This window comes from Wolffia australiana, chromosome 16, assembly GCF_029677425.1.
Source record: "Wolffia australiana isolate 7733 chromosome 16, ASM2967742v1".
Classification (NCBI taxonomy): domain Eukaryota; kingdom Viridiplantae; phylum Streptophyta; class Magnoliopsida; order Alismatales; family Araceae; genus Wolffia; species Wolffia australiana.
In genome coordinates this window covers 11,550,557-11,560,824 of record NC_135850.1, presented here as the reverse complement: position 1 = coordinate 11,560,824, position 10,268 = coordinate 11,550,557, and the positions used below count along the sequence as shown (strand labels likewise).

General features: G+C 40.7%; 2 protein-coding genes across 3 annotated transcripts; both read left to right on the top strand.

The window, feature by feature from the left end:
- LOC144713712 (pentatricopeptide repeat-containing protein At4g18520, chloroplastic-like) lies at positions 1-3,218 on the top strand. Its single transcript, XM_078588379.1, has 3 exons — positions 1-1,943; positions 2,016-2,290; positions 3,011-3,218. Exons 1-2 carry the CDS (start codon positions 131-133, stop codon positions 2,099-2,101), a joined length of 1,899 nt encoding a protein of 632 aa, XP_078444505.1. The 5' UTR covers positions 1-130; the 3' UTR covers positions 2,102-2,290; positions 3,011-3,218.
- A 4,418-nt stretch (positions 3,219-7,636) lies between these two features.
- LOC144714010 (DUF3339-domain containing protein) lies at positions 7,637-8,854 on the top strand. Of its 2 annotated transcripts, XM_078588745.1 has the most exons (3): positions 7,637-7,985; positions 8,401-8,451; positions 8,565-8,854. In XM_078588745.1, exons 1-2 carry the CDS (start codon positions 7,637-7,639, stop codon positions 8,436-8,438), a joined length of 387 nt encoding a protein of 128 aa, XP_078444871.1. In that variant the 3' UTR covers positions 8,439-8,451; positions 8,565-8,854. The 2 variants fall into 2 exon arrangements, with proteins under 2 accessions (XP_078444871.1, XP_078444872.1); XM_078588746.1 differs by lacking the exons at positions 8,401-8,451; positions 8,565-8,854 and having other exon boundaries at positions 7,644-8,141.
- Positions 8,855-10,268: the final 1,414 nt, after the last annotated feature.

Below are 10,268 nucleotides of genomic sequence, written 5' to 3'. Positions count from 1 at the left end.
CATTCCTTTGAGAGCAGTGTAGGCCGTCGATGGGTTCTTCCATATCCACAAAGTAGGAAATTTTCGGTGGGAAGAAGAGGAAGAAGAAGAACAAGAACAAGAACAACAACAGTGGGAGAGTTCTTCTGCAATGCCTTCAGCCGTCCCTCTGAAGCTCCTACCAACCCAAGAATCTTCTCATTTCTCTTTCCGGCCTTCTTCTTTGCCACCCATCAGAGATAAACTCAGCTGGTATTGCCGTAAGAATTTACAAGTCACCAGGAAAAATCCCCCTTCATGCCGAGCGTGCTACGCTTCAACTCCTATCGCCGTAGACTCTGAAGCTTCGTCGTTGGGTCCATCTTCTTCTCAACATGAAGATTACTCTTTTCTGGTGCCCATGATCCAGTTATGCTCAGATGAAAAAGAACTGAAAAGGGTTCATTCTATGGTAATCAAGCTCTTCGTAAGCCCCTCATCTTTTCTCTACAACAATCTCATCTGCGCTTATTTAAGATTCCGTAGAATTGATGATGCCAGAAAACTGTTCGATCAAATGCCCGAGAGAACTATCGTCTCATGGACAGCCATTTTAAATGGATATCAGCAACTGGGCAAGGAATCGGAGTTTGCAATTTTATTCAAGGATATGATAGACAGCGGGGTTCTTCCCAACAGTCTGACTTACGTCTGTATCCTGAATTTCTGCAGTAAGATTATGGATTATGCCTTGGGAAGGATTCTACATGCTTCCATCATCAAAGGTAATTGGAGAAACTTGATTTTAGATAGCGCCCTTTTGTATTTCTACGTGCAATGTGGTGATCTAGATAGTGCACTCGCTCTGTTCGATGGAATGCCTAAGAAAGACGTCGTATGCTTTACAACCATGATATCGGCCTTTGCGCAACATGGGCAAGCTGCCATATCTCTCTCTATGTTCTCACAGATGCAGCATCTCTCTCTCCTCCCAAATGAGTTCACGGTGGCCACCATTTTAAAAGCATGCGGAGATGAAGGAGCCCTCAAGCAGGGGACACAGATCCATGCAGCAGTGGTGAAGAGAATGTTCAAGGATGATGTATTTGTCGGCAGCTCTCTCGTGTTCATGTATGCGAAATGCGGCGAAGTTGCGGATGCCCGGAGAGTATTTGATCAAATGCCTAGAAGGAACACTGTGACATGGACTTCTATGATTGGGGGATACACCCAGAACGGGTTTCCAGAGGAAGCTGTGGAGTTGTTCAGGAAGATGAAGAGCCGCCGGATCTTTGCCAATGATCTGACGGTTGTTGGCGTACTTGGCGCACTTGGGTCGATGAGATCGCTGCTCCTGGGGAAGGAAATCCATGCACTGATACTTAAAAGCTCAAGGCAGAGCAGCATACATATCTCCAGCAGACTTATCTGGTTCTACTGCCAGTGTGGGGAGTACGGGTATGCATCGATAGTCCTCGATGAGCTACCAGAGAAGGATGTGATCCCATGGACAGCCATGATCACTGGTCACACTAACAGTGGGCTTGGCTCAGAGGCCCTCAATCTATTGAATCAGATGGTACTAGAGGGAATTACGCCGAACTCGTTTACGTACTCATCGGTTCTGAAAGCTTGTGCCCGGTTGGAAGACGTCAGCCAAGGGAAGGAGATTCATGCCGCAGTTAAGAAGAGTAGATCTCTTAAAAACTTGTTTGTGGGTAACTCTCTTGTCAGCCTTTATATGAAGTGCGGGTTACCTGATGATGCTTTGAAGGTATTTGACTCGTTGCCGGAGCGGAATTTTGTGTCGTGGAAGGCGATGATCATTGGGTATGCGAAGAACGGGCTCTGCGATGAGGCTCTCAAGTTTATGTATAGAATGCAAGCCGAAGGGTTTGAGGTGGATGACTATATATATTCGACTGTTCTTACCTCTTGTGGAGATCTTCCCTGTGAATTGAGATCTGAGACGAGTTATTTGACGAGTAACTAATCATTCTTTTTAATTATTCATTGAAGTTGATTTCTTATTTCCTATTTTACCGTAAGAATTACAGATCTATGCGCTGGAGGGAAGGCTTCCAGAGTTTACCTCAGGATCTCTGCATTTGAGTTGGGCGATGAGTTGTTTACGTGGGCTTGATGAACGTGGCCCAATATTATAGATTGAATGAGTCATGAATAATAGGCCATAGTGATACAGCGGAAGTTCCCAAGGAAGACCTGCCAACTTTATAATTTTTGGGAATATGTTGTGCGGAAGGGTTCTTCAGATTATGGTTTTTAAACTTTTCCACCAAATTGCAGTACGGCAATCACAAGAATCATAAAGGTTAGACGGAAAATCTGTCTTATTTGAAGGGCCTGGACTGAATGTGTTCTGCTTTGAGAAATTTGATTTTTTCTGGTCATTTCCTTTTCCTTCCTTGCTTGTACATCCAGGATTTATATCCGTCTCTTGCATTAGAAATTTAAGAGAGGGAAATTTTTAATCACCATAATCAATTCCAATTGATTGGATGAAGCAATTTGGACTTTTTTTGATGTGGTACTTCTGGAATAGTTTCTGCCATTTTGGCACGCTTTGCTGACGAATCGTGACTTATTTCTGCTTAGATTGTCATACGCAGTGCCGTTTAATTGATCGTTTATATTACTGTTTTCATCTGATCCTCAAATGCCATAATAATTCCTAAACCTTTTCCTCGATTCTCATTTTTTCTGTTTGATTTTCTTAACCAGTTAGGCTGAATAAGTTGCTCCAGATGATGAAGGTTTACTGGTTACTCTTGGTATAGTAAAATTTTGTAGAAGTAACGTTAAATACTTTTATATATTACAATTTATGGCATTATTGAACTAATTTTTAAATTCCGTTCAGTCTATCCGTTGATTTTTTTCAACCGCTTTCTCTCGCCAAAGTTTATCCAAGGAAGCATAATAATTTTTATGATATGATAATCCTAGTCCTGATGAGATTGTGTGGGCTCTGAAATATTTAGTAGGGAGCAATATTGTAAGTTTAAACATCTTTTCTTGCATGCCACTGCAGGGTCGATGACGTGCTAGGATGGGACGTGAGGACGGGCCCTCCAGCAATCAGGGTTTCACGTCACATCCCGTATCATCCTGTATACGTCCCGTCCTGCACTGCATCCAGCAATCCAGTCATATGTAATTAAAAATCTAATATATTTTATTTATTGAATCAAAATATCTCTGGTTGCCTTTGCTGCCACTGGCTCTGCTCAAGGAGCCTCTATCTTTGCTGCCACTGTCATATGTTAGTGGGCTTAATGGGCTGTCCATATGTTCCGTCCTGTACACGGTCCGTCCTGTTCCCTCCGGCGTCCTTGGATTGGGATGGGATGAGAGTCCACACAGACCCTAAGTCATTGTAATATGTTGATAATATCTGAACCAATAGAGTAATTTTGATACTTTGAAACTTGACAGTAATTGTAAATTTAATGACCAAACTTTTGCACATGAGTCTTAGAAAGCAACTCTCTTTCATCGACACACACAATTGGGAAATTATTGGGCATGGATTTTCTCACCTTAAAAATGCAAATCTCTGTAGAGGAAGATAAGAGGTGGCAGTGAAAAGCTCAGAAAATGATTCATACAAGTAATAATACTCTGATATCAGGATCAAGCAGTTTGATTCTAGAACTACATTTGATGGGAGAAAATTATCTATTTGTTTTGTTTGGATACAAGTAGTTTACATTTAATGATACAGGTTTTCAAATGAATCTAAACACCTTAATGTCAAGGAGAAATTGAGCTGGTCTAAGACAAGATAGTGGACTTATAGGAGCTGGCCAAGATTAGATAGGTTTAAAATTTGAAAGTAGGATACACAGATGATTTGTAATTATATAATGATTTCCTTTAATTTTTGGACAATCACAGAACACTGTATAAAATTATTTGAAAAGGGTCTCTTGGGGTCATCATAGATAATCAACTCCACTGATTACTGTTTCTTGCTCTCAGTGGAAGTGCAAACCCTAGCCTTTGTGATTCTACTACATTCAATCTCTGTGGAGATCGATCTCAGAAGAGATCATGTTCTTCTTCTATACAGATTCAAGATAAGTCTGCCTTCTGTTTATATCATATTCTCCTAATATCCAAGAAATTGAGACAATGTCAGGCTACAACTTGTCTTGGATCTAGAGAGGTCACTCAAAAATCTAAACTGTATTTCATGACACTTGATAATATCAGTATGATTGGTAGATAATAATAAAAAGAAAGCAGGAAAATAATTTCTTCAAAAGGTGACCACGTGACTTGTGCATGGAATATTTTTTAATAAATTTTGTCGTCCAGAAGGTGGAGAGAAAAAATATACATTCGGATAAATTTAGGGGTAATTATTATCAGCCAAGGTTACATAAATATGGGGAATTAAATATGACATGGGACCTACTCGAAACCTGCAACCGAGCTGCCTAGTTTGGGGAGAATTTATGAGCTTGTCTGGTGTACACAATATCCACCTCTATTCTCATTATTTTTACTGCTTCTCTCAACAGCTGTTGGAGAGAGAGATAGATAGAGAGAGAGAGATATAGGGTGTGAGAGAGATATACAGATATATATATATATATATATATATATATAAATAGATAAATAGATAGAGAGAGAGAGACAGATAGAGAGAGAGGGGGAGAGATATAGAGAGACAGATAGAGAGAGAGAGAGATAGATTGAGGGCAGAGACATATATAGAGAGAGGGAGAGAGAAATAGAGAGACTAGGCATCGGGGATCGGATCGTTCGAATCTTGATCAACAAATTCGAACGAACAAAAGCCGATTTGAACGATTTGTTCGAATCTTTCGATCGAACAGACCCTTTGTTCGTGTTCAATCGAAAGTTTAGAACTAACAATTTGGTTCGTTTGTGTTCGATTGCCATTTGTTTGACCTTGTTCGAACAAGTTCGAATAATTTCTAACAAATGGCCAGCGACCGCCAGCGACTCTCTCTGGCGGCTGCTGGCCGGCGCTGGCGGCTGCTGGCCAGCGCAGGCGGCCGCTGGCCGGTGCTGGCAGCCGCTGGCCGGCACTGGCGGCCTCTTGCCGGCGCTGGCGGCTGCTGGCTGGTGCTGGCGGCCGCTGGATGGTCGCTGGCTGGTGCTGGCGGCCGCTGGCAGGCGCGCTGGCACCGCCGGATTCAAACATTTGATTCGATCCGATTCGAACAACGTGTTTGAATCGGATCTTATTCGAACATTCGATCCAAACAGCCACCCTGTTCGAACAATCCGATCCTAACAGATGCTCAGATCGGGTTCGGATCAGATTTGAACGGGGCAGATCGGTGTTCGGATTCGATCGTAAGAATGCCCGATCCGATCGAACATTCGAACGATCTGTTCGAATCCGCGAAGCCTAAGAGAGACAGACAGATAGAGAGAGAGGGAGAGAGAGAGATAGAGAGAGAAGGAGAGAGAGAGTGGGAGAGAGATATAGAGAGAGAAGGAGAGAGAGAGTGGGAGAGAGATATAGAGATAGAGAGAGAGTGGGAGAGAGATATAGAGATAGAGAGAGAGTGGGAGAGAGATATAGAGATAGAGAGAGAGTGGGAGAGAGATATAGAGATAGAGAGAGAGAGCGAGAGAGATAGAGAGTGGGAGAGAGATAGAGAGTGGGAGAGAGATATAGAGATAGAGAGAGAGAACGAAAGAGTGAAGGACGGGGGGGGGGAAGAAGTATTAAATTGTGGGTCTGAACTGTGGAGCTAGAAAGAGAGTTTTATTCGGTTTCTAGAGTTCGAGAGAGAAACCCAAGAGTGAACGAGGGGGGAAGTAAATTGTGGGTCTGGAGTCTGGACTATGAGCTAGATAGAGAGATTTAAGCGGTTTCTTGAGAGAGAGAAAGAGAGATGCAGTAAATTGGTGGGTCGAACTATGAGCTAGAAAGAGAGAGTTTTATTCGCCTTCCATAGTTAGAGAGAGAAAACCCAACAGTAAACTAAGGGAGGGAGTAGAAAATTGTGGGTTTGAACTGTGATCTAGAAAGAGAGTTTAATTCGGTTTCTAGAGTTAGCGAGAGTGGGAGAGAACCCAAGAGTGAACAGGGGGGGGAGAGTAGTAAATTGTGGATCTAGACTATGAGCTAGAAAGCGAGAGTTTTATGCGATTTCAAGAGAGATAGAAAGAACCCAGGAGTGATTCGAAGAGGGGGAGTACTAAATTGTGGATCTAGACCATGAGCTAGAAAACGAGAGTTTTATGCGATTTCAAGAGAGATAGAAAGAACCCAGGAGTGATTTGAAGAGGGGGAGTACTAAATTGTGGATCTAGACCATGAGCTAGAAAACGAGAGTTTTGTGCGATTTCCAGAGAGAGAGAGAGAACCAGAGAGTGAGGGGAAGAGGGGGAGTAGAAAATTGTGGGTCTGGACTATGAGCTAGAGGGAGAAAGTTTTCTAGAGAGAGAGAGAGAGAGAGAGAGAGAGAGTAAATGGAAGTTTGGAGATAGTGATAGGGAAGAGATAAATGAGCCAAGGGAATGAGCACGACGGAGGGCGCGAGCCCGAGTCTAAATGAGAGCGAGAGCCAACAAAATAGTGGGTCTAAGAAAGATATCAGGTCATAAAGACTCTGCGACAGAGAGTCCACACATAGGCCACAGCAAGACGAGATACAATGGAGAGAGAACGATACAGAGGCAGAGAGAAAGAAAGACAGACAGAGAGAGTGAAAGATAGAGATAGAGAAAGAAGATAGACAGAGAGAGTGAAAGATAGAGATAGAGAAAGAAGATAGACAGAGAGAGTGAAAGATAGAGATAGAGAAAGAAGATAGATAGATAGACAGAGATAGTGAAAGATAGAGAGAGTGAAAGATAGAGATAGAGAGAGATAGACAGAAAGAGATAGGTAGATAGGTAAAGGTAGAGAGAGATAGATAGCTAGGTAGATAGACAGAGATAGATAGATATATAGGTAGATAAGTAGATAGAGTCGATAGAGAAAGATAAATAGATAGATAAGTCGATAGAGATAGATAGATAGATAGATAAGTAGATAGAGTCGATAGAGAAAGATAGATAAGTCGACAGAGAGAGATATATAGACTGATAAGTCGATAGAGAGTGATAGATAGATAGATAAGTCGATAGAGAGTGATAGATAGATACATAAGTCGATAGAGATAGATAGATAGATAGATAAGTAGATAGAGATAGATAGATAAGTAGATGGATAGGTAGATAGATAGAGAGATATATAGATAAGTAGATAGATAGAGATAGATAGATAGAAAGATAGCTAGAGAGATAGCTAGAGAGATAGACAGAGAGGGAGAGAGAGAGAGAAAGAAAGAGAGGGAGAGAGAGAGAGAAAGAAAGAGAGATAGATAGATAGATAGATAGATAGATAGATAGATCGATAGATAGATCGATAGATAGATTGAGCGAGAGAGAGATAGATTTATAGATTGAGAGAGAGAGAGAGGGAAAGAGAGAGAGAGGTTTTGATAAGGAAGATAAGAGGGAAAACTAGCGGTAAAATCCCGGTCCTCACTATCAGCATGAAAGAAATTTGTATGGGGGTGAGAGAGATAGAGCCAGTTTTAAATAAAAATCTTCACGACAGAGAGAGAGAGAGTTAATGGAAGATCAGAGAGACGGAGAGGAAAGCGATAAATGCGCCAAGGGAATGAGCACGACAGAGACGCAGAGAGGAGATATAAGCCACTTCAAGAAGAGATGCACCAGGGAAGAAAGAAAGAACGAAAGAAAGATAGAGAGAGATAGTGTTAGAGAGAGAAAGAGAAAGAGAGAGAGAGAGCTAGAGAGAGAGATGGAGGACTGGGGGCCAGCTTTCACGTCGGCGGTGCTGTTCATCTTGCTAACGCCTGGGCTGTTGTTCCAGCTACCAGGGCACGAGAGGTGTGTACAGTTCGGCAACTTCAAGACCAGCGGCGCCTCCATCATCGTCCACACCGTCATCTTCTTCGTTCTCGTCTCCGTCTTTGTCATCGGACTCGACATCCACACCTACTTCGGTCGGTAGCCATCTTATCTCTCTTCCTTGGGAAAGATCCGGCGACTATTGCCTCAAGTTCCCGGCTTTTCTCTCTCTTTTCATTTTTCTCATCTAAAGGGAGTGATTGTGAATGATGAAACCCAATTCAGGAAGGGAAATCTCTCATTTCTTTCAAGATAGAGAGCCATTCTTCCGTGTTCTTTCTCTCTCTCTCTCTAGGAAGAATCGATCCTATTTTCTTTAATGTTTATTTTCTGGGTTATCAGAGGTTTTCGGATCATCTAGTGATGATCAAAAAGGGATGATGATCAATGTTTGTCGAGTCTCAATCTTAAGAAGAATCCGCCATGATCAAGTGGGGAGTTTCTCTCTCTCTCTCCATAAGAAGAATCGATCCTATTTTTTTTTTTAATGTTTGTTTTCTGGGTTATCAGGTATGTTTGGATCATGTAGTAACGATAAAAGGGGATGATAATCAATGTTTGGTAAGCCTCAATCTTAAGAAGAATCCACAATGATCAAGTGGGGAGTTTCTCTCTCTCTCTCTCTAAGAAGAATCGATCTTATTTTCTTTCATGTTTGTTTTCTGGGTTATCAGGTATGTTTGGATCATCTAGTAACGATTAAAATGGGATGATAATCTTATGAAGAATCCGCAATGATCAAGGGGGGAGTTTCTCTTTCTCTCTCTAAGCAGTAAGAAGAATCGATCCTATTTTCTTTAATATTTGTTTTCTGGGTTATCAGGTATGTTTGGATCATCTAGTAACGATTAAAATGGGATGATAATCAATGTTTGTTAAGTCTCAATCTTAAGAAGAATCCGCCATGATCAAGTGGGGAGTCTCTCTCTCTCTCTCTAAGAAGAATCGTTCCTATTTTTTTTAATGTTTATTTTCTGGTTATCTGATATGTTTGGATCATCTAGTGACGATTAAAACGGATCATCTAGTAAGGACCACCGGATATCTGGTATCATTTTCTAGATACCTACTTTGATACGGATTTCAATATCCGATACCCAGAAATGGGATTTCAATACCCGGATATGGGATTTAGATACCTGGATATGGGATTTCGATACTCGGATTTCGGATATCAATATCCGGATATCGGGTTTCGACATTTGGATATCAGATTTTGATATCTGATATTGGATTTGCTATATGGTATTGGTATCCACCATGTCCGGAGGCATACGATATCTAATATTGGATTTGCTATATGATATCCGTCCTCGAATCTGGTTTCGGATGAAATATTTGATATCCGTCCAATATCCAACATCCAGAATCTGAAACCGCCACTCGTTTATCTGGGAATCAGATATTGATTGCCCAAAATCATTTATTGGACGTGCATTAGACATGCGAACACTAGGTGCTACTAACTGTATCTGTATCCAATATCCAATATCCAATATCCAATAATCAGTTGTCGGATATTGTTGGTGGATATTGGAAGCCTGGAAAATAGATGATTTGGCTCTCAACCTCTCCATCTCAAGTTTTCAACTTAATTCTCAACCTAGTTGACATGTAATAAATATAAAATTTATTTATTGGATATTGATCTCTGATGTATAACTTTCAATATCAGATATCAAAACATGACAACCAATTAAAATAAGAAATGCTCGTGGATAACAAATACAATAACACATACTGTAAGATAACTCTCTGTTATCCAGATCCATTATCCAATAACAGATATCTGACAAGGCTCAAGGATTCCCCTAATACTGAACTTATTTTCACAAAATGCTTATCGATATCAACATCTGATATATGTTTCTGGATCATATAGATGTTGGGTTGTAATTCCTTATATGGACAATAATACATATCATTATTTATGTAAGCTGGTGTTTAAGCCCTAAATAAGTGGTTGAGATATTTTCAGTTAGTCTGGTGTTAAATTATCATGTAGAGGCCGTCTTTCCTAATTAAATGATGGAATGATTAAATAACGTTAGACATGTTTAAACTTATCTTATTGCAAACAAAAACACCAATCCTTGAGTTGTAAGTGAAATATTGTTTGATAGGACCCATCATTCTCAAGACTAAGATGAATAGTTATTGACTCAAAAGACCACCCTTCAAGAACAATATTGCAATTGATTGAGATGATTAATTTTCTTGGGCATGAGACAGGTCACAGATTTGGAGTATAGGCCAACTAAATACAACGACAATATGATGAATAACATTATATTTCACATTGATTTTCCTATAATGGATGAGTACACCGATGTGTTAAGGGAAAAACATGTATGTGTACATACATACATACATACACA

What these genes read in the sequence shown, in the direction of transcription:
- LOC144713712 (XM_078588379.1), top strand. Translation starts at nt 131, where the DNA reads ATGCCTTCAGCCGTCCCTCTGAAGCTCCTACCAACCCAAGAATCTTCT. An exon ending in TGAGACGAGTTATTTGACGA is followed by an intron (nt 1,944 to 2,015) that starts GTAACTAATCAT and finishes TAAGAATTACAG; the next exon opens with ATCTATGCGCTGGAGGGAAG.
- LOC144714010 (XM_078588745.1), top strand. Translation starts at nt 7,637, where the DNA reads ATGAGCACGACAGAGACGCAGAGAGGAGATATAAGCCACTTCAAGAAG. An exon ending in CGACATCCACACCTACTTCG is followed by an intron (nt 7,986 to 8,400) that starts GTCGGTAGCCAT and finishes CTGGGTTATCAG; the next exon opens with GTATGTTTGGATCATGTAGT.